The sequence below is a fragment of the Solenopsis invicta genome, chromosome 15 (assembly GCF_016802725.1).
Source record: "Solenopsis invicta isolate M01_SB chromosome 15, UNIL_Sinv_3.0, whole genome shotgun sequence".
In the NCBI taxonomy this organism is placed as follows: domain Eukaryota; kingdom Metazoa; phylum Arthropoda; class Insecta; order Hymenoptera; family Formicidae; genus Solenopsis; species Solenopsis invicta.
In genome coordinates this window covers 6809249-6834915 of record NC_052678.1, presented here as the reverse complement: position 1 = coordinate 6834915, position 25667 = coordinate 6809249, and the positions used below count along the sequence as shown (strand labels likewise).

Below are 25667 nucleotides of genomic sequence, written 5' to 3'. Positions count from 1 at the left end.
AGAATAACTTTTACAAAATGTATATTTCTACGATATTTTTTTAGAATCAAGGTTTAGACTGAGAGAACGACTGAAACATGAACGAGCGTATCTATGCACGTCCGCTAAAAAGAATGTAATTTTTTTGGATTAATAGTCTGCTTAACTGAATTTTTTTGAATTTAAGAATGGATTCGCGTAGCTGAAAGGCGTCGTATGTTCATAAAGTTATGAGCGTGAAATTAATTCGCTAAATGACTCCAATTATACACAGTTGCAATATCGTTATAATCCGTTGTGCGTCGAAATGACCATTATGTTTGCGGTGTAAATTAGTCTTACACTCCCTATTATCATTTATAACAATCCTCATTGAACGTAACTAATCATGTCGCAATCTATTTTTAACAAAGATTTAAATATGAAAGAGCGTACACTAAAAAAAAAAATAATTTTTTCTATGTTCAAGTAAATATATTTGTTTTCACATTAATTTTCTTGATTTAAATAAATATTAGTATATAATAATTGATTTTTAAACTTGGGAAATATTTTTTTGCAATCAAGGAAATAATATTAAAGTAAATATATTTACTTCAACATAAACAATTTTTTTTCAATGTATAAGTTAAATAATTCAAAAATATATGATACTAAAAAGAAAGTAAAAATAAAAAAAGAAAATTGCACGCGAATATCAATATTCTTTTACGTACTTTTTATCCCACCTATGTATTTTTTATCTGTCAGCAATTCAAAATTGATAATATTCATGAGTTTGAAATAGACATAAATCTTTGATCAAGGATTAGTAATTTACTTGAAAATTGCAAATAAATGTTGGTTCGTTAGTTGTGATTACGTTACTCGCCTATTATATAACGTCTTCTCACTCGATAAATCTCACGTTGAGTAACGGATTTTCAACACTTTTTTAATGACTTTTCATGCATGTTTCTGATACATCGCGATTAACACGTATCTGAGCAGAACATGTCACCTATTGGACTCATCGAGTCTGCGCAAAATGAAGATGATAAAACATCTATTTTAAACATTTTATAATGCATAAAACAATGATTATCAATATAACGAAAATGAATAATATACAATATACAATATGTATATATAATATAAATTATATAAATAATACATGTTGTAAATGGACAAACAATAAATAAAATCATAATTAAAATTTCATCTAGTCATCGGATAAAAAAAGTGGAATACAAGAAACGACATTTTGACAGGGAAAATGACAAAAAGTAACCTTTCAGTTATTTAAAAAAAAAAAATAAAAAAAGTAACCAAGTGATTAGTGATTTTCAAATTTTTTCAAATTTTTAAAAGTAATGTAGGAAGAATGTTCTAAATGAAATAAAGAGTATTTCTTGAATCATCTGAAGAGTATCTTATAACAGTGATAAAAATTTTATGTTTTTTTAATTAAGCGATAAGTTTTATTTTTTTTAATTAAAAAAAATTTAAATAAAAATTGTTATCACTGTTATGAAATGCTCTTCTTAGGACTCAGGTTTTTTTAAAGGCCGGTTTATGAAGGTCGTAATAGTAAGCAATTGAGCAATTGAGTAATGGTAAGAAATTGAGCAGTTGATTTATAGAAGAATAATCGATTGTGTTTTATTAATTTTTTACGGTTACGGCATTCATAAATGAAGTTTTAAGCTTGACGTAGTCCTAGGTTTTTAGGCTCTTGCTAATCGTAATTTCTTAAGCTTTACTACAGTTTTAATTCTTTAGGCCTTTAGTTCTAAACAGTCGCAAATTTCCTTGTAGCATTCAAAAAATATATGTAGAGTAGTGTTGACATTCTCGATGGATTGTCATTGCCTTCTGAGTGGTGGCGATCGATTAAAAAAAGAATTTGCTATATTCTGAATTTAAACCTGGGATCTTGGAACAGAGAGCAGAAAATGTAACGCGACGATTATTACTAATATTGTATAAATTAGTAAACATTTCCTTATGCCATATGTTATTTAAAAAAATAAAAAATAATAACGGTTAAAAAGATTAAAACTTTATTAAGTTTCTTTTTTGCCTAATTTATTAATAGAGTGAAGTAATTTGTAACTTATAGTCTTGTAAGATTATCTCTCGTAGCGTATAACACAATTAACAGACACAATAATCAAGTTGTGATTACACGCGCAATTGCAATTAAGATCATTAAATGGCAATTTTATACATCGCGAAATACGTATCTGTTCGTCGGAAAGCTAGGAATTTTTTTAAGCGATACGCTCACCTTGTACTATTCATAAATTTCGTAAAAAATTGTTGTATTTAATGGTCGCCGTTAATCCACGTTTCGTTGAATATAATGTCAAGTACAACAAAGTTTGCAGTATCGGTCATGTTTTATGCGCAACATAAAAATTAATTTATCGCATTGATAATTGAATACCGTTTATCGTACTGAATATTCGATCAATATTAATGATAAAATCCACTAATACGTAAAATGATGCATGCGTAATATTTTCGTGCTATATCTAAATAATAAAAGTTTTGCCATCAGCGTCGTGTATAATGTAACTAAAATTTTAAAATTTTTGCATCGAGTACTTGATCATGACAAAACAAGAATTCTTGTATCCAATCACAAGATTTTGCAATAATATTGTATATTTTTTCTAAAATAATTAAAAAAATTGCTTAAATGTACAGAAAGTATCCCAGGAAAAATCAATCATAATCAGATTATATGTCATTTGTAATAATTATCTCATTCAAAAGAAAGCTTTAATTAAACAGTTACGATTAACATCGTAAACATAATTTGAGCATCTCATTTAAATTCAACGAAGCTTTATATTTAGGACAAGAAGAACTACCATGTATCACTTCGATAGGTTCTAGGAATGTCATGAATAAATTAGAGAATCTGTTAGCATAATCGACTCATGTCAAGACAACCAAGGAAGAAATTGACTTGGTGGTAAATTTCGTTTGAACGGAACTTAACCATCCATTTTTAGACTTATCAATTTTAAAGTGCAGGAAAAAATGGCAATTATATAAAATCATCATTTGGAATCGTCATTTGCTTAAAAAGCGTCGATTTATATTCTAAACTGTTGTAATTATGATAACTATCATAACTAAAAAATATTTTTTTAATAAATAACGAAAAATATACATTTTTAAATCAATAAAAATAACGAAAAATATACATTTTTAAATCAATTAAAAAAAAATATTGTAAAAACTAAAATCCATTTTGTGTAGATGCCTTTATCTTTTTTTTTTCTTAAAGTTATATAGTTGCAATTGTGCCTTTTTACAATCATTTTATAATAGTGATGCGCAACCCACATGAGGCCCGCCGACTCATAGTCGAAAATATATAATAAAATCATATATTCATTAAATATCACATTAATATGTATGAAATGTTTACAGTTTTACAATTTTATATCTGTATTTTTAAGTATATTTTTAAGAATTTAAATTACAAAATGTAATTTTTTCATAAATAAATATGTTGATAAAATTTAAGTTTTAGAAATTATGTCATTTTTTATTTCCTTGTTAGTATTGAAATATAAATTTTTTTTATCTGTCTATTATACACACATATGTATTTGTATTAACATAAACACACGTATACGCGCGTGTATGCGTGAGTTTCTGAAAATGGCCCTCAGTTTACAAAAGATTGCGTATCACTATTATACATGCGTTTCGTGACATATCTCCTTTTAATAAGTTTAATATTGGTATAAAAAAGAAAATAATAACGCGAACTGCTTTGACCGTGACCTATCTCTTTTATCGCTGTGATAAGATTTTGATCATTTCCGCGTGGCACTGATAACATGTTCATATGCGTGTAATTGTATCACGCAATATTGTCTACGTGGATCCAAATACGATTATTATCTTTTTATATATGCACGTATATAGATTGGTCGAATCCTGAATGATTGTGAAACATACATATGTGCACGTACACACGTTCATATATTGATAAATATTTACGTATATTTGCATTATACAAAAATATTTCTTTATCGTCAAAACTAGAAATTTTCAAGCAAATTAAATCTTTTAAATCGTATTAACTCTTAATATGAAAAAGAGTACCTTATTGTCACAATCATGGATATCTCTCAAATCTAATTACTTTTTTATTTAAAGTGATTAAAAAAAATGTCTAAAAATTCTTGAATATATTTTCCAGTTTTTAGAACATGTTTTTAGAACACTTTTTTTTGGTGAAAAAAATACACTATAATTTAATCATCTTTAAAATTTCAAAAAAAACTTCCATGGATAGAAGTCGGACGTGATTGGGTAATACCCATGATTGAGTTCAAGAACCATTATTTTTTTTTATTTTGCAACATTATTGCTTCGAATTATTGACAAAGTTAAGTATTGTTAAAAATTTGTTTAAAATACAAGACTTTGATATTAATTTTTTCATAGGAAATATGTCTTGAGTAAATTACATTTTTAAAATTTACTTAAAATACAAAGCATTGACCACCTAGAGATTAACCTTTTCACAGGAAATACGTCTTCGGTCAAATTATAATATTGTTAAATATGTATGTTTCATTAATATGCACGTGACGTAAATGGATGTTACATTATATTGAATAGATATTCGATCAGGCAATTGTCATTTCCGTTTACGTTTACAAATAGGAATCGATATCGCAAATTGATCGTAGTTCTGACCAATTCCATTAGCTTGTTATTTCTACGTTATTATATTTGTAAAGATAAGAATAAAATATTTCAATCATAATATAGATACATATTTATGAGGAGTTTCACTAGCCGGTATTCGCTTAGATATCAATCAGAATATGCCACTCATACACGCCACTCACTCTTTCTGCAATCTAGTTGTTCGTAAATATGAATAAATTAAGAGAAAAGAGTTAATAATGTAAAAAAAAGTGTTTATTTGGTGCTCCAGAAGAGTAATTTACTCTCGGTATTTCATCTCAAAATGTTTTTAGCAATCATCATAAATGGACTGTGTAGTTTTCTTTTCGGTAAGATCGTTTTAACTCTTGGGAAGCCGCGATTTCTCTTGAAATAATTCCTCGGAACCGCATGTTGTTACCTGTTCGAGCCAACGGTAGTTATTGACCACCGAAACAAAAGGCGGAGGAGAAATAATTGAAGGAAACTTCCTGTCGATCGCCGCGCGAGGACAATCGCGGTCAAATCGTCGCGATTAAGAATTTATGGCGGATATTCAGTCGATTCTTATTTCAAGTCCATTTTAGGCAATGTCTTAATTACTATTTTTACGATGTTAACAGTTAGCCAGACAGCCGTATTAGCATCTTAAATGCTAATACGGCTGTCTGGCTAACTGTTAACATCGTAAAAATAGTAATTAAGATAGCCTAAATATAAGAATCGACTATGAATACAAAAGGAAGAATCTTGCCAACTTCGTTCAACACGGACAATCGTGGATCGTAAATTTGTGACAAAAACTGTTGGTTCGCAAATATATAAATATACCGGACATTATTTATTTGTTTAGCTGGAATATTGTGGCTCCATGTGAGAGCGACAGACTTGCAAGTCGCGAATTCGAATCCACACAACATTCCGTACATATGAATTTTTAAATTCGTAATCTTTAGTGGAAGAGAGGAATTTTTGGAATTTAGAGACCCACCCGTTTCTACTATCACATTTAATTGGCTGAGTAACAAGTTAAACGGAGTTAATGAGGCCGATTCTAAGATATAAAATTAATTATAGTCTGACCAAAAAGATATCTGATTTTCAAAAGGTTTCTGCATCTGTTGATGACTCGTATGGCGAGAGGTATAAAGCAATAAGCAATAAGCAAAAAATAAAAAGAAATAGGAAGCAAAAAGCTACATTGTAGATTGACCTTTCACAGTCATTACTTATGACAATAAATCCGGGATTATAGAAATGTAAGAAAAACGAACCTCGTAGAATATCCACGTGGAGAAGAGAGTCTGTAGGAAGTTATACGTTATGAGAACTCCCCGAAGATCGAAAGGCTTTCTGTTTTCCATCAGTTTCGGTCCCAGAACTTTGCTAAAGTAAGCGTACGATAGACATATCGCCAGGGTCGGAAAGGGGCTGCTCATCATCGCCCAATCGTTCACCCTGGCATCTGAAAACAGAGAATGTAACGTTAGAAAAACAAGAGACAAATCATGGACGAAAAGAAGTTGCGGGAGAGCTTTGTTTGTGAAGCCACGGTTTAAAAAAAAAGTCGACGAAAACTTTTTGGGGAGAGGGGGCCGGCGGAAAAACAAAGCAAAATTCCGCTCTTGCAAAAAGTATCAACGTTTCGCAATATGTACCTTGCACATTGGAAAGTGGAGCGAGCAGTAACAATTTAAAAGTCGTCTTCGCATTATGCAATGTCTTGTGTAACGCGCACCTCTAACGGGGTCAAAATTTGTAACTGGCGACAGGAAGTACGTTGCGGAAAAGAATGTTTGTTACACCATTGTTGACAAGTTTGCGTTTACGAATTTGCCGATGTCGTAACGCCGGCTATCAGTTATGGAAAAAAATATTAGCAAAACGTCGTAGTGGCAGTTTCGCGCACAGTTTTTCTAAAAGATTTTTAAATACCTAAGAGTAAGGTTGAATAAGTTAATATACTTTTTACCTAAATTAAGTTAAAGTTAATGGCTTATGAAATTAGTTATGTTAAAAATTACATGAATAAAAAAACTAATTCAATTAAGATTTTTAAATACCTAAGAGTAAGGTTGAATAAGTTAATATACTTTTTACCTAAATTAAGTTAAAGTTAATGGCTTATGAAATTAGTTATGTTAAAAATTACGTGAATAAAAAAACTAATTCAATTAAAAGTTATGTTAAGATTAAATTAAGTTAAATTAAAAATTAATTTCGGAAAGTGTTATTCATACATGTATTAAATTATTAGAAATTAGTAATTTTTAAAATTAAATTATTCAAAGCAAATATAATATGGATCATAAAAACACTGAAAATTATTTGAAACAATGTTAAATATCAAATTTTTTCGTTTTTTTTTAAATACATTTTCTATCCGCAATTTATTTCAATCAGTAATTATGAATTGATTATTTGCTTTGTGTATCTTACCCAATAGCCTCAATGTGCCTAGAAATGTGCGACCAATGTATTTGAATCCATAAATACAGATTGTCCGTATTACTTTTTGTATTTCAATCAATGACCATCGAGAAACTTGCTACCAATCTTTTTGAATCCATAATTATAAATTAGCCATTTGCTTTTGATATCATACCCAATCTACAATGCAATGAACGTGCGACTAATTCGTTTATATTTATGTGTGGTATTGAAACGAATTGAAGCACAATTCAAATTTACTAAAATAATAGTTGAACGTCAGTCCATCTGAGGTTGCGTTTGGAGACACTCACTGGTGCCACTAATACATAACAGCATTCGGAAAATTCAGTGTGTATACTATATACTCAGTGTATATTTAGTGAGGAAACATGAACAGAGAATGTCACCTGTTGAAAAGCAGAACTAGAAGAAGTGAACCAATGTGTTACCTTTTCGTTGGGGAACACAACGCCCGAAGACGTACTTTCACTACTTCTTCACTGAAATTACCGAAGCACACTAACAAGTGATTTCTTACTCAGTCTAAATCCGATAAAGTAACCAACTTCTAATTTGAAAATTAATATTCATATATAAAATCTGTTATTCTTAACTTCTATTTACTCGAATAGTTTTGTATATAATTTACAGATATAGAGAACGGATTCATATTTTCATTTCTGAATCCATCTAAATCTACTAGAGTCTACATTATTGTATTTTTCGCAGACTCAAAAACTTCATTCATACGGATTTATTCAATTCAATTCAATTCAATTCAATTATTTCTCGTTTGCTGAGAAATTTAATATCTTGTTTATAAATCAAGTTTACATGAAATAAAACAAAGAAATATTGGTTCTTACATGGGGATATATTTCTTCTTTTATAATTTTTGTTATTTACATCGATTTAACTTAGGAAAAAAGTTAATAAAAGTTTATGTGTTTCAAAAATAACTAGTTAAAATTAAAAATTAAATTATTAAAAAATAACCAAGTCAAGTTAAAAGTTATTAACTTTTTCATTTCATTATTTAATTTTTTTAACTAATTATTATCCAACCTTGCCTAAAAGCGGATTATTAAAGAAACAGGAGATATATGTATTATTGCTATTGTGAACATCACAGCTACTTCTATTATCTCCACCCTTAAGAAAGTGTTTTAATAAATTGATTACTATATTAGTAACTGATACATATTTCATCAGTTAACTGATAAAATATCATCAGTTAATGATATAATAATCGGTTTGTTGAAACACTTTTTTTTTTCAAGAGCATTATTAGGTGACAATTGTTTATGAAATCATTTGTTTAGTAACTTGCCATTATGTAACGGCGTTAATATGCCAATACACAATAGCCGACAATTGTTATAAGGCATTTTTACTTTTAAACATTCGAAACTAATTTAAATGTATACTTTAACATTTAATTACGCACGTAGTACATGAAGCTATAAAACATTTGCGATAAGGTTGTCGCAATTTAAATCGTAGCATTGTGGTGCGACAATGTTATCGTTGACGTTTATAGCTCGATATGCTACTTGGATATATTTGTTTCCAAACCTGATCGTATTGTCATACGAATGTATGTACATTCAAGTGTTTTTTTATTATTTAACTTTTCGGCTATACGTATTTCGAGAGTTATACAAAATTATTCAACAGTATAGCGTTTTATTAATCTGATTTTTTAAGCGAAATTTTCATATCAAAATATTTCTTCGATAAATCGATTGTCACACTCTAGAGGACTGCGTTCAGAAACATTAGAGAGACATCGTTTTATCCTTATTGTTTAACGCTAGTAAGACTAACGATATCTCTAACGTTTCTTAACGCGAGAAAATTCTAAACGATGGTAAATTAAAATATATAATTTTGTAACAAAATACTATGTGTTTTTTAAACAAAACCAATTTTTAAAATTTATTTTTGGTCATATTACCAATCTGTTTTCTCTTCTATCCATTACGCAGGGTCGTCACATTTTCTAAATCACGTCCTAACTAATAAATATTTCGTAGCTTTGAATCTAGAATCTACTATACAACACTTCGATAAATACAATGGTTCAAGTTTCAATATAAAATATTGATTATTAACAAAGTTATTCAATAAAATGAAAATGGGTGCCATATTACCCCTTTCTTCTCGAGCGATGATTTTCAAACGGTAATATGTTCGGTTTTCCGAGCATCCTAGAAACCGCCATCGCCATCTTTCTATCCACCCTCGATGAGACGGGGAAGCAGAAAAAGGCGCGAGTGCGTGCATGAGCTAGGTGCGAATGAGTGAGCAGTCGCCTTCCGCTAAATTACCCTTGTACTCGTGCGACCTGACGGATACGCGACCGATACATAGAACGATTTTTTCCTCTCTCTCTCTCTCTCTCTCTCTCTCTCTCTCTCTCTCTCTCTCTCTGCTTTTTCAACATTCTAAGCGAGCTTGGATTCTTGGTCAACACACAATTGACCGACGGACTCGATTACAAGCTCGATTACGACGCGACGCGGCGCGGCTGGTCGTCGTTATTACACTTTATATGCTTCGGTTTTAACAGTTCACGCTATTGTTAATTAACGAGCCAATTTGACCGTTTACTTTACGGTTACAAGCGCAGACGGTTTTACAGCATTCAGGTATTGAGTCTTAACGTAAGAGATTTCTGTCGATATTGGCATGGAAAAGTCGAAGACAAAACAGACGGGGTCCCCGCTGATCGATCGCGAAAAAAAGCGGCGCGGGAGCGATGTCCCAATAACAAGCGCATGCCGCATGCCGGTTGGTAGTTGGTATATCGGAAAGGAAAGTGGGTGCAAGCAGGCAGAGTTACGAGGCACGCAACCGTAATGACAAAGCGAAGCGCTAGGCGACGGTGGATATTGCATCGAATTTCGTCTATCCGTGCATTCGGACCGTTACGTAATGTCTTCGCGTAGACTTTGACGAAATCAACGGGCAATGCGGCAAAAGGGCGGCCGTCGCAACGATCGAGCAACTACGGCAGGCGCCTCCGCGTCTACGCGGCCTATGATTAGCGCAAAAAAACACGTGCACGCCACCGAGATACCGACATCGACGCCGCTTCGTCGGAGTTACGTCTGTTTTCCGCATGACACGAAAGCTCAGCCCCTCCGCCCCGCTCCACCCTTCCCGTCACGTTAATGGGAAAAAGAAGGGAAAAAAATATCGGTCGCCAACACCGGCGGATTGCCGCTCTCATCGATTTCAAGACGCCGCGGCCAGCGAAACGCGTCGGACGATTGTGCAATTTTCTTCTCCTCTCGTCACGCCCCAATTAAAGATAACGCCGATCTTACCCCCGTATCAACGCCGTATTGACGCCGTAGACGAACGTCCATTATTTACGTTAGCTCTCTCACAGTTCTCCGGAATAGGCGTGCACAGGACGCCCCGCGATTGCCGGCGAATGCACGTGTTCGTCGTCACGAGATTCGGAATCGAGCCTTTAATCATCTTTAATTCGCAATTCTTCCGTTACAGTCACGTTAACAAATCTACAATTAAAATGTCCGTCATCTTAAAGTTAACTTTTGTTCATTCGGATCCTGTTACACGGTATCCTGATTTAATCTTCGATCCGATTTCTCTTTTTAAACAATTCGCACGCGAGAAAGTTAGGCGGAATAAGAATTATAAATTTTGCAAATATCTTCTTCTCGTAAACTGCCTACTTCTATAATTTAATTGCTTAATTTGAATAAATTTCCCGAGAACGTTGAAGGTGTCTAGTATTTAAGTTAGTGGCGACTAAGAGTATTAATATTTCTTCAAAAGTAAATTGGAAAAAACAATGATGAATGACGAAGTCTTCACCTTTAAGTAACTAGGTGCTGCGACATTTGACATTTCAAAGAAATATTGTCATGTTATATTTAAATTAGTTAAACCATTAAGAGATGAATTGTAAAAATAAATAAATAAATAAATAAATAAATTTAAAAACTTGTAAACAATAGTGTCTATTTTTCTCTTTTCTAGACCAAGGTTTCTAAATCTGCATTTCTTCATTGCCTGAGGTGCTGTGGCCACTTACCTACTTAAAGGTTAAAAAATTAGCGGGAGTTTGCGTTCCCGTATCGTTAAGCGGACAGATTGAGAGAGATATCAGAACAGGAATCACGGCTGAATGACTTGTATGGAAATACGGGGGGGTCAAGGATTCCGAACGGTTCTCGGAGAAATTAGAAAAGGAACGCTTGCCGGCGTTACGACACGATATTGACTCGCGCCGCGCTGCCGCCGGAAGGTTCCGAGGAAGGGGGTTTCTCGTCGCCGTGAAAATACGCGCGGTAAACAGACTCTCGGAATCTCTGAAATTTCGGTTGTAATACGCGCGGAATTTCCGGCGAAAAGCCTCTCGTCTTCTTGACCTCTTGAACAAATTTGCACGGTTTCTTTCATACGATCATGGATGATCGGTGAAAACATCGAGCGCGTGCGAAATACCGATCTCTTCCTCTTTCATCCGGCAGCATCACATAAGCAAACGTTATGTCACTTAATTAAATATCCAATACTGGAACACTTTAATGGGCCGCGTTACGTAAATTACCTCTGCTTTATCTCCTCTATTAGCACATTTGCGAAACTACCGATGTTACGTAATACCCGTGAAAAAGTACGTACATAAACACATTTCACGATTACATTATTAATTCAGGTGGCTTATTGATGCAATGTGTCAACGTAGAACGTTTGACGAGCTACTTTTCAATCTCATGAATTTACTTGCAAAAGTAAAAGTGGAACGAACAATTTTTGTCGCCATTCGATTCTATAACTTTCAAAGAACTCTTAGTATGTATTACTTTATGCCGAGATTAAAACTCAGCGTGTCAATAGCAATCGTTATCGTTGTTCGGTCAAGAGATTCGACGAATTGTTAGCTGAACATATTTTGCGGACAACCGTTAAAAACTTTTTTCTACGCGCTAAGACGATATTCAAGTTCTGTCCCCGTTTCATCGAAAATGTCGGTCACGATGCTGGCGATTCTTTTTAATTTAGCAGTATTATGCGAAATCTTCAGAATAAAAAAGTTAAAGAATGAAGATTTAATGACCACAGATATAAAAAAAGATATATATAGTCGAATGTCATTATAAAGTGGTACGAGCGTTGGACTTAATTAACAATAGCAAATTAATTATGTGGGTTTAATTATTATCATTACTAACTACATTTAACATTATGTAAATTAACAATAAATAAACAAAACAGTAGAGTCAATTAAATCGTGAGAGAAACTCCAGTTTTACAGTCACATGATTGTAACCTTCGATTTCCAATTTTTAGTTGCCCGTAATAGTCAATTTTGAAATGGTAACAGCAAACGAATTGTCGAAATGAGTTCCGAATAATAACATGTGTCTGCGATGGTCTATCTTCATGGAATAGATATAAGAGAATTGGCATTATATTTTTTCGATTTTTTGTTTACTTTTATGAGTTTACAATAAACGATTTCTATATTGGAATTATATTTAGAATAATTAAAAAAAAAGAATATAGAATTTACATATATACATACAGGGTAATTTCAGTGTGTGTGCGTGTGCGTGCGTGCGTGTGTGTGTGTGTGTGTGTGTGTGTGTATGTGTGTGTGTGTGTGCGTGTGCGTGTGTGCGTGTGTGTGTGTACCGCACCTACGAAAATTTAATTTATCAAGTAATATTTACTACGTTTAAGAAAAATGAATTGCAATAAAAATTATTATTTAAAAAATTAAAAATACGAAATATTTATTTCTTACATTTAGAAAGAAAAATTTGAAAAATACCTTGCATTTTTGTCGAATATCAAAGAGGAAATTTATTGCCAATCATAATTGAAAAAATCAAATTGAACAAAGAATATAAGAGTTAAACACTTATATTTCCGTGTAGTCCATCCTTTACTATCTCTCAACATTATGTATCACGAAATAATCATTAAATCTTTTACATTTCCTATAGAGAGAATCATTTTAGATTGTAATGCACCGCCGTATCAGTCATAACATAGACAAATTGATTTAACTTACGATGAATTGATTCAACTTTCGTTAATATTAAAAATAAAAAAATTAAAATTACAACGCAATATTAATGTAACATAAAGGCATATAACGGAGTGATTGCAAACAAGTTATTTCCATTCCTACTCATTTTTCTGACTTACCGGACTGATTGTCCATAAGGTCCCTATAACTATGCACCAGGCTTGTTACCGCGCTCGTCATCTTGAATAGAATCTGAAAGTACAATGTAGTAAAAATTAATTTTGCTTGTATGTATTTCACTTTCGAAACAACGTTAAAAATTCTTAAATTATATTAAATCAAGGATAACACATATGGAATATTCAATATATGTAAATTAGATCAGTATAGATGTAAAAAATCATCATAATGCCAATGTGAAATAAATTCTATTGTTCTATTCGAACATATATTTGTATTCATGGTTATTTCATTAAATAGAAAATGATCTTTATTTCTCTTTTGTGCACATTTTAGTAACGTTCTTGAATGAATCCCATGAGGATGAAAAGTATACATTATAAGTTATCATAAAAACGCGAGGAAAAAGAAATTTCACCGAGAACCAGCACTGAAAATTTTATAACTCAATACCTTTCAGGTCGCATAAAAATATATTTCGATCATTAATATTGATGCTATAATAAAAAGAAGGCCTTTTGTTTATCAATCGTTTCTGTTATCATATGTAATCCTGAAATAAATCAGAAAAATCAACTTCAAAGAATATATTTAGCAGCTATGAGAAGATCTGACATTAAAAATTGGACCTTCATCTTTCTATTAAAAAATTCAAAACTGAAAGTGCAAATTTCATTTACATTAATTTACTCCTACATGATAACCGTATTGGATGTGATTTTGAATTTTTTCAATTTGATTTTTAATTTGTAATCAGAGATCGCAAGAAACATAGAATTACAAGATTTTACACAAATCCGTCAGGTAGAAAAAAATATGTCTCTGAAAAGGTTAAAGAGCAAAAATATTTAAATACAATATGTGCATGCATTCATACATGAAAATTGTTCGGAGCTGTGCGAACACTATTATGGTCGGATAGCAATATTACAATGCTTCGTTCGAATAAATAATGTGAAGCATACGTCTCTGGCTATACGCAGTATAAAACCAGTTAATTTTTAATGTACAGAGTTCACTCTCATAAGTTGCCTTACGTAAGACATTGTTTTTCTCATTGGTGCGTCTAATATTTGAACGGATTAATGGATTCGAACATCAACAGTATTATAAAGTATAAATGAGGTGCCGTGGCAGGGCAGTGACTTTTCGAGTGACTTCGATCGAGTCCACGTAGCGCTAAATTACTCGTCGATTTCAATTTGCCGAATCGAACATCGAATATTTGTAACTTTAAAATTAAACTAGGAAAGGTTCCGAAGAAGTAAATCAAAATATGAATTAATGCCGTGAGAGCCCAGAGTTCATGTGTGAATTAATGTAATTGACAAGCAATTATTAATACAATATAGACGTTTCGATCCTCAGTTTTGGATCATCGTCAGTGTAAAATTCCACTCAATTCCACTTACGATGGATGATAATAATCAAATTTATGTAACACAGATACAAAAAGATCAAAATGCAGTACAATAGTGTACATGTAGACAATGTGGGTTTTTTGGTACGTTATAATCCACGTTATTGTATAATCGGACCGTAACGTATCAATAAATCCATATGTCTACATTATTGTACTGCATCCGAATCTGTGCTGCACAAGTTTGATTATCAACCATTGCAAGTGGAATAGAGTAATTTTATATTGAAAATGATCCAAAACTGAGAATCAAAACGTATGTACTGTATTAATAATTGCTTGTTAATTACATTAATTCACACATGAACATTCTTGTGCTGGCTCTTACGGCATTAATTCACATTTTGATTTGTAACTTCATTTTTCTTTTATTTCTAATAATTATAGCTTCTGTAAAATTGATCTTTATGATAATAGAAAATTCGTGAAAATTCTTCCTTTTTTTCCTTCCTTTTATCAGCTTACTCGCTAATAAAAGTACGTACGCACTTTCTCGCGAACAAGAACTAATGGTTCATAAAATGTTTTAAAAGAATAGGTAGTCCCTTCTTATATAATAGAATAATAAAAATAGCGTAATCATAATTATGAAAAAAAAGCTATTACTCCTTCTTTTAAACTTTGTCTTGTGTCAGTAAAATTTCTCGACTATTCCAGCCAAATTTTCTCCCGGTCAGTCACATACGATTTCCTTAATACGCTCACGCCTTGTCCCGATTTTGTATGTCAAATATCGTGCCGTCTGTAAGTGGGTCAAAGTAACGGTCGCTCGCAGAATGTGTGCGAGTTAAATTTCGTCGAATCTCCTCATTGAACGACGACCACGATGACGTTGTCATTGATATACCAAGCTCTAATCTCGGTGTAAGAAAAATAGGCGTGTGACTGCATATGTGGGCGTATTCACGTGCTCGATCGCGATAAAGTGAATACGAGCCTACGTACGATTACGTAGTTAATTCATATTTGATAAGTGCACTTAGCGCATGCAAATCAGGTACGATGGTTGTTCAAGCGATGTAAAGACAGCTTGACTTTTCACGTTTGACTTTACCACGAGTAAGAATTATTCCTGTATACCGAAGTGATCGATATGGTCATTATGCACATTATTTATTACCTGTCAATATTCCTTTAATGGAAACGCCAAGAAATTTGTTTATTGTGTAACGTTTCTAGGTTACGATTGTGCAACGCAGAATGACGTGTGAATCCGTCACGACTGCTTTCAATGACAGGGTTTTATTCAATTAATTTCCCCGTAGCCGTCATTCATGTCAACTCCTTGAATGTCCAACGTATTCAATATATCCGAATGATTATATTATTAACGTTATTCATTACATTACCAATTACATTACAATTAATTGTATGACACAATTTCCAATATAATATATAAGCATTAATTTATTTGATTTATTACTCTTATTTAAATATTTATTTAACTTTCACATTCATTATCTTTGCTTGACTTTAAGCTTACCTTTTGTATTTTCTTAGCTATATTAACGTATGTCGCTTCATGATAATAGGAAAATAGACTAGCTATGCAAACGTAACGTTTATATCTATTGAGACGATTAAGTCGACAGACATTCAAGTACAATTTGTTTTCCTATATAGATGATACACAGCTGGTATAAAATGTTACATAAAATACATAAAATATTTCAGAGAGAGCTTTCTTTGACCCAAAAATTCGTATCAGGTATCTTTTACGTATATGGATTACGCATATTTCTCTCGTGCTCGATTTTAAATCGTCCTCGAAAAGAACTCGAATTACAAGCTCCGATCATTATAGAAGCCGTGGTACGAATATTCGCTACATCAGCATTTGCAATTTGGCTCTTATCAATCCGGTCCTCTTATCGTTGAAATTTCATATCAAAGAGCCTTTCATGTTTTACTATATGTGTCATCAATTGAAAGGTTAAGAGAGATAATGCCGATAGCGACAGAGCATTTTGCCACGTCAAATCGGGATTTAGCTGAGGTTTATCGAGTCAGGTAAATTTCTCTCCCGCTCTCTTGACGTGGCGTAGCTTCCCCGGTCGATTACGCGTATTACGTAAACAGACAGGTGAGTAGACATCGGTGGCAGGCTAGAAACAAAAAGGGAAAAGAGAAAAAGGGGAGACGGAAAAGTGACACGTGAGCGGCCACCTTAGGCATCGCGAAGTGTGCCGCGAGAAAGTTACTAAATACACGATTACGCGTCAGAAACAATTGCACCAGAGTTAGGTAGCGTAAAAGAAGGCGTGCGCGCGTATGTGTGTGACGTATATTAAATTATAGATATTTCAATCGGATCCTATCTTAGTTCATTAACATATCTTTTTACTACTTTTTTTGTCATGAATTATAGCATTTTAATGCGAAAATAACAAAAAAAAAAACAAAAAAAAACAAGGAATGAAAATAAAAACATAAAATTGTGAATATAAATTATTTTATTAGAGAATAGATACTACGTTGTATTTTTATGGTTATTGAGGCATAAACGTGATTCCCTAGTAAGAAATAAAAAATTGATGTGGGAACTGTTCATAAATTACATACGCGTGTGATGTATATTATTGATTTATAAATCTATTATAATTGAATCTTGTCTTCTTTAACATATCTTACATATTTCATAAGGAAATTTTTTTAATAATTTATTGATATGTAATAAAAAAGTGTTTAATACATGTAAAATGAAAAAAAAAAACTGCGACTGACTTAATCAATTAAGATGCGTATACAATCAATAATAAATATTTACTGGAGAAGCTGTCATATTTATAGGATTGTTATGTCTTTCGATTTCGTATCAAAGATCTCGACGCACGCGATTCGACAAAATAAAAACTGATCAATTCAAAATCCAGTACGGCATCATAAATTATTGCGTGGCGTAATTACCCTTAAAATTCATTTCATTAGATCAGAATTCTGTAGCAATTTATTTCGTACAATTTACGACTATCTGCGAGGAATTAAGCTAAAAAAATTAAAAAATTAATCTTTTACGCTAAAAAGTAATAACTTTTAGATATGGTGCAAGATTCATGGTTCGTTATCGGCGCAACTACACCTTAGCACGGTCACCTTAGCTTATCAGCGGTGCAAAATCAGATTAAATTAATCAGTTTGACATTTCTCTTCTATGAGCGTGCATTTAACTGCGTTTCTAACAAATCAATTTTGCAAACAAATCGCAAGCACTCCGTCCAATTACCACAACAGTGCAATCAATTTTTTTTTAGTTGATTTTCATTTTTTTACCTTTTCGCATTTCTGTATTCTTCGAGGAATAAATATACACGAATGTTTTTTACAAATTATCATTGCTTAATTTCTTTTGCACGATATGCAAGATCCTCTATTAAGCATTGCCTATCTTATAATTTCTAGCCATTGCTGTTGATGAAAAATCGTGTAATTTACGTCGTGCAATAATTTATGGCTTGCTACCATATGAGTCGTTCTTATCAATCAGTTTTTATAATTTATTTTTAATTATCGAGTTACAACTCATAATAATTGTAAAAAAGTAAATCGCAGTTCAGTTATTTTTTTTATCAAATATTTATTACAATTTTAAATATAGTAATTTTTTCTTTTCTTTTTTTTCCCTTAAATAGTAATGTCTATTCGATCGCGAGTTGCTAATCGCTCTTTAAGTAACATTATAAATTATTATTGCAATCTTGAGTGTACTAGATAAAAAGAAATTATCTAATGATAGTATGAACGATATCTTGATGTAATTGTGCAGTGCTACAAATAATTACTCATTTTGTTTTATATACAAAATGATGCATAATGCGCGTAACTTCTAATCTCACGATCAAATTGTTTGAAGCAGTTTTAAAGTTGCCAAGTTTTTCTAGGTATATATTTTCTATTAAAATTGTTAATAGCAATTAAATTATATGCACTAAAAAATAAAACTCTTAGTTTCAAACTTAAAAAAAAGAAAAGAATTCTGTTATTGCTTTTTAATCAATTTCAAATAAATATTAATTTAAAAAATATTATAAAATATTTAACGTCGATTATTACATGTTGCGGCTATCGTGAAAGAATATATGATGTTCAATTAAATTTTTGCAAGCAAAAATCAACTTTGAATCAGTTTTAATACCCTAGATTATTTTCAATGCTGACTTCCAGAAATATTTTTAAAAAGATGATTTCATCTGACTTAATTTCTCTGTAAATTTTTCTGCCTGTGTACTGTTACGTATTTCGCGAAAGTTTGCATTCCGTTATCGATTATTTCAAAGAACCTTCCGTTTTATTAAATTATATCGTGATAAAAAATGCATAATCTTGAGATATTCTGTAAAGTTTTATGAGAGTTCGCTCTCTTAGCAATTCTTGAAGAGATTCTGCGATTCGTATCGTTCATAATACATTTAATCGCGTTGCCGAGCAGTCGTGCTTGTTCATGACTCGCGTTGCGATGCGTTTTATCGGTTAAATGTTATCGATTGAATTATCAAATTTTCTATCGCAAATGTCATCCATGAATCATCAAATTACGTGTAATTTAATCGAACTGAACAAAAACGTGCGTTTAATTAAAAGTTATGCACTAATTTACAGCGATATCTCGCAGTAAATCAAATCAATATTAATATCCACAACACTTTATTACTAAGTGAAATTGAAAACTCATCTCTGCAATCATAGATAAAAAGATATGTAAAAAAACAATGCAAACCTGTTACGTTTTAGTGCAATTTCAATGTAAATGTGCAATAGTTACGAGTATTATTTATGAATATATTACACGGAAAGAATAAGTTTGCTGAGATATCTAAAAAATTAATTCGGCACAGATATAAAAATAAATTTTCTTGGATCATTAAAATAATTATGACGGATGTTCAAGCGTGATAGAAAATGCTGCAAAAAGTTTTGACGTTCTAGCAATCAGCTTGAACGTTCTACGATTCTACGTAAATATTTTGAAGGTCTAACGAAATTATTTTTAGATCTGTATATAGCTAAATTGTTTAGATATTCTAGCAAAACTAGTTCTCTCTGTGTATAAATTTCTAATGTATAATTTAAATATGAAAAATATAAAGGGTATAGCGTAATAAGGAGTGATTTTGAGCCCTGCGCCTAATCAATCGTTATATAGGGCAAAATATCCAATCAGATAAAAGAAAATGTTGCGCTAAGTTTCATTTCAAAAGACCTCCCACAATTTCGAGATATCGCAAGAAATGTGATTTCTCATTAACATTTTTTTCTCCTCTAAATCTAAATTAACCTTTACAAAAAAATTCATGATTATAAACGGTATCCATGTATAATCTCTAATTTTTTGGTCGTTCTTTGCTGAAAATTCTATTTTTAAACAAATTTAGAATCTTTGAAATCGCGATTTCTCTTGATCTAAAAAATGGCCCTTTCTAAAAAAATTCAATAGATAAGTCATATGAAATGTTATATTTGATATTTTTTTCAATTTTTTAATTTGATGGAAAATGTGGAAAAAAATAAAAAAACCGATTTTTAAAATTATTTTTTAGTCTCAAGTACATCCGGTTGATATATTAAGTTGTTTTTGAATACTTTTGTTAAGGTAATTATCAGAGTCCGGATCTCGGTTTTCCCCATTCCGAGCACCGTGAGAAGCAGGGTCGACTACGCCGATAGCGGTGTAGCAGTCTAGCGTAACAATCAGCATACCATCGCGCGCGATTCTGATAATCATTAGAATCTCAAGATCTAATTATTCTCATTAACCTTTTTATCAGTTTCTTATTACTTCCTCCCGATAAAAAAAGTGTTTTTATCGTTGCCGCTTCTCAGATTAATCTTGCGTCAGATCGCATACGCAGATGCCAGCTCACAATTATAACTCTATCACTCATCATTATCGCGAAATATTTTTCGAAAGCGTGGGAATCCGAAAAGCACGCTTCAGTTGTTCCATTCCATTGATTTTATTCGCGTTTTCAGGCGAGGTTCCACGGCATGTGGCTCGTCTAGGCTTGTCACAAGCTCGGCTCGCAGATTGGGAAAAGCAGGCTAAAACCACGAGTGACAACGAGCCACCCTGTTTCCAGGGCGCGTATAGGCTCGAGCCATAACGAGCTTTGGCGAGCCACGCGCCGCGAGACCTCGCCTTGAATCCGTAAACGAAAATGCTGTAACATCAAATGTTACATAGTCACTCTCACTTACATACGTTTATACTTCTACGAACCTCTATTAAAAATAAATAATAATTCGTCTACTTCATCTCTTATCAATTATCAACGACTTCCAACTCTCCCTCCCCTTTTTTTTATTCTTAACAAAAGTTGTTTTATGTTTTTGGGCATACCACTCATTCGGACATGACAATTGGTGACAGCAGTCTCAAATAAAAAAATTACGCTACGGAATTGTGAGGATCTTTTGAAATGAAACTTAGCACATTTTCTTTTATCTGGGTGGATATTTTGCCCAATATAACGATTGATTACGCACGGGGCCCCAACATCACTCTCTTTATTACGCTATACCCTTTGACGTGTACAATTCTACTTAAATCTTCATAAGAGAATTAGAAAATAAATAATACATAATTCTAATATCAAAATACGTGTTAAATAATCAAATAAATAAAAAAATAAAAAAAATAACAAAAATTATGTGGCACTTAACTGATAAATTGTAGTGTTGTAAATCGATTGACGGACTACATAATTGAGCATAGTAGGTTTTGCCTATGAAATATGCGAGTTGCACTCCGCGAAACGTGTAAATAACAATGGAAAGAAGAAAGCAGAGAAAACGACGGAAGATTCCACGATTTGTAGCGCGAACTTAGAAAAACGGTAGCATTTACTTTATGGTTTTTAAGTGAACGTAATTTCGCGTTATTTATAGCGTTCTATGAGAGTAGAAAGTTGTATTTGCTTTTGCCGTCTTGCAGTAATACAGCCGATTATACGAACGACACGTAATAAAGATTAAATAATATCGGTGAACGTAATTACTGCTTTATCGTTTTTATATATCGTTGACGGAATTTTACCTTCGAGTCATAATTAAGAACAATAGCAGCGAATTTTGATTACCACAATTACTGAGTAGTTCCTCGTTCATTTGCAATTAATTGCAATGGAGGATTACGTTATCACAATGAAAGACAACAGTAGAGCGAGGTAAAAGCTGTTGTCATGTTCGGCTGCGACGATCACGATTAAAGCAGAAATCGCAAATGATGAAACAAGCATAATTTGATATTTGAAATTTTCTTATTATGAATACGTGTTACTCGAACAGTAGATACTCACGTTGGCATTGGACGCACGAAGATTGGAAGATACAGAAATTGCATAAAAATCACGTTGCTCAGATCTTTCTTTTCCAACATTTCATTGTTTTATTTAAGATAATTGCACTTGATGCTTAATCAATCGACAATTGATTCGATCAGCTCCAGCCGAAATATGCCATACGCAGAAATCGTATTTGAAACTTGAGTACGTAATCAGCCATGCAAGTCGCACTTTCTCTTGATTCTTTCGTAAGCAAATTCTTCGAAAGAATGTCTCATTGCAATATCGCACAATATTAGTACAAGATGGCAATAATTATATACATAGTTTCGTGGCAATCAGTTTTCGATGCACATATTGTTCAATTTTCAGACACCGACGCAAACCCTTGAATTTTATCATAACATCCATCGTAAAATTAAACAAAAAAAAAAATCCATTACTATAAAGGGTCGAAAGAACTAAGCTTCGTACTGTGTAAGAATACAACGATCGAACGTAGAAACGAGACTTTTATCGATAACCCAACGTTAGCACGCGACTATGCGGTCAAAGCGCGTGTATTCTATATTTATACGATGTACTTTGCGTTTTTTTTTCCGGACCATAGTCGAGATTATTTCAATTAATCCGTCCAGTGGAGTGTAACATTGCGGGCACGTGAGAACTCGCGAGAAGATTCCATTCGAATAGATATGCATAAATATTGAATAAAAAATATTGAACAGATGTCCTTCCGCGGAGTTGAAAAACAGAAGCACGATTGCGTTTCCAGCTCGTTATACAAGTGCAGCATTTTTTTTTTATTTATTTATTTATTAACACGAGCAATTCTGCAATACCATCTAAACGCGATGCTTATCGCGATGCGTGTTACCAATGACTGCTGACAATTTTACGAATGGCATACAAGAAGAAATTAGATGCGCGAATTGAGTGCGCTTTTGCATACAATCACAAAATGCTTGCATTTTAACGATTTAATTAACTTCTAAGTACATAGTTAATTAGAAAATTAGAAATCTGAAAACGTTAACATTCACGTAACACTTTTCTTGACGTAAGTTGCTTGATATTATCATGAAAAAAAGTAGTAATTATCTTGTTAAGATTTTTCTTTTATTAGGCTCAGAAAATTTTCATTATAATTTGAATTGACTATAATAAAGCGAATGTAAATTGCCACTAGCCAATCAGTTAAATAATATTTTTGAAATATATAAAAAAACTTTCAAAAAAACATTGCCGAGTGAGTAACTTTTACATAATATCATGATAAACTATCGTACCTCATAATGTCGAACCAAGAAATTAGAGATTAATCTCTAATATTTGTATTCAATTCAAATCTTTCGTATCTCTTGATATTTACTTTCTTGACTTTGTTACATAAGTGTAAAACATATATGTCAATTTGCATACAAGAACTATTCCTGTTCGTTAAGTACTCAAAATCAAAACAGTTTAATGAAAAAAGCAGTGCTTTTTTTAGATAAAAATATTGAACAGATATCCTTCCGCGGAGTTCAAAAACAGAAGCACGATTACGTTTCCGACTCGTGCAGCAGGTGCAGCATTTATTATTTATTTATTAACACAAGCAACTTTGCGATATCATCTAAACACAATTATGTGTATAAAACATCCAACATTTTTTCCAAGTTTTGTACTAATGAATACATTTAATGAATACAAATATTTAGAATTTAAAAAAAATTGCAAGAAAATTCTCATGATTATTCTAAAGTAAAGAAAAAAAGGAAAACCACGTATATTTCGAATTTATATATTCTGTAAAAAACACCTAGTGTTCTCACAAAATTTAATTAATGTTTCTTTTATTGAAAAAAAGTATGCAACATCCTACATATGTAATATTTCACACTAACCTAACACCCTATATTTTTTTAATTTTATAATACTGACTTTAATAAATATTTAAAAATAGAAAAAATCGCAAGAAAGTTCTTATGATTATTCTAAAGCAAAAAAAAAGAGTAAACGTTTCGGATTTATATAATTTATGTAAATCATCAGGTTGCCTAGTTCTTTTTACAAGTGTTTAATAACGTTCGCAACTACAAAGTCAATACTCACGGCAATGCGATATTGCTCTTGTAAAGTTTTAATTTCGCATTTGCATTTGTATTTTCAAATTACAAAGTTACTGTTCTGATAACGCCGTGTGTGGTCACGACATTTATTTGCTCCGAGCAACATTTTCGATGGACATTACAACGCGAAGGCGACACACGCGATTCAAAGGACATGGATTCTCTCTCATGGGCGGTGTACTTTTTTATTAATTAATAAAGGGAACTTACATTTGCGTGTCCCATTAAAATTCCATTGAGGAAATTTCCAACGATTTAGAATTTTATCGGAACGGAAGTTCGAATACCGCAAATTGGAATTTAACTGTCGGCTATTTGCGCAGTTTGAACGAGAGAAATGAAGATATAAGAGCACTGAAGTAAGTTAAGAAGTTCATGCTCACTGCGGTGATTATTAGTTATCAGCTAATATAATGTTTTAACAACATGCCGTTTGAACGTAAGAGAGAAAGCGAACGAACCGCTCGAGTAGCAAGACTTGGCGATTACAACGAAAGTAAATTTTGCGTAAAGCGTATGATTACGGCGTAGTTTTATCGAAAACGCTGATTGAATTGTTACGTTGCCAGTGATCGCGCGTGGGAGAACGAACAAAAACGAGGCTTTTTCTTTAAACGTTACTCGATTTTATCTCAATAAGTTTACATATTACTCTTTTCCATCTTGAGCATAATTACGAGTAAACTGCAAACGTAAATGTCACAAATTATAGAATAAAAAATGGCGCAACGTAAATTAATTGACTGACATTTCAAACAGACTGTTGATTCTTTTTTTTTTACATACAAAGATAATAGAAATATTGGAAAAATTGCACCTGCATTATTTATCTCTGAGAAAAACTACTCCATATTTTTGATAATAACATAAACATAAACATAATATAAACTTTCATATTCCTTTAACATTCCATTAACATAACAGCAAAGATTAACAAATTGTACAAACAACAAAAGACTAAATATTCTCTCTGTAAAGGATTTTATCTGAACGCATCGTTAACGATTCGTCGAGTAAACTTCAAAAATTTTCTCAGTTTGACCTTCTTTTTTTTTACATTCAATGGTAACAGAATTCGGAATATATTGGAAAGCTTGCGCCTGCATTATTTATTCCCTCAGAAGCATCATCCTTGACGTGGTTTTGCGCGCAATAGTAATTTACTTTTAAATTATCTTTTTTAGATAGAATATTATTTACATAAAATTACGTTATGTATATTATGTATATTATGTATATTATATTACAGAAATTACTGAGATTTACTACTTGACATACATTGTTAAATTCGGAACGTCGAACTCTATCCAATTTGAATTATTTTTAGTTATTCTTGTAGATCGCCATTGTTCTTACTTAATATATACGTCAAAATTTAATTTAATTTATAATTTAAACTAAACAATGAGGTTAAACAAGTTAATTATAATATTAAATTTGATTTAAATTCAATTTATTATTTATGAGATGCATACGTTACTACTTACATATTTTGAGACTAAGCAATTTAACCACAGAAATAAGTTGATGAAGTTAGACGAAATTGTTCTTTTAAGTACAGATTT

At 32.0% G+C, this 25667-nt stretch overlaps 1 protein-coding gene across 4 annotated transcripts in view; it reads right to left on the bottom strand.

Moving 5' to 3' along the window:
• Window positions 1–25667, bottom strand: part of LOC105196722 (elongation of very long chain fatty acids protein AAEL008004) — a 34260-nt gene that overhangs the window by 6902 nt on the left and 1691 nt on the right. For 3 of the 4 annotated variants that reach the window (XR_005576410.1, XM_011162794.3, XM_039457728.1), the window contains exons 2-3: window positions 13291–13363; window positions 5937–6127 (exon numbers count right to left, since the gene is read on the bottom strand). Coding sequence is in view for 3 of the 4 variants with exons in the window: in XM_011162794.3 (XP_011161096.1) it covers window positions 5937–6127; window positions 13291–13351 (252 nt within the window). In the remaining variant the exon portion in view is untranslated. Of the gene's footprint in view, window positions 1–5936; window positions 6128–13290; window positions 13364–22003; window positions 22979–25667 lie in introns of those variants that run through there. The other variant, XM_011162795.3, reaches the window with a different exon arrangement.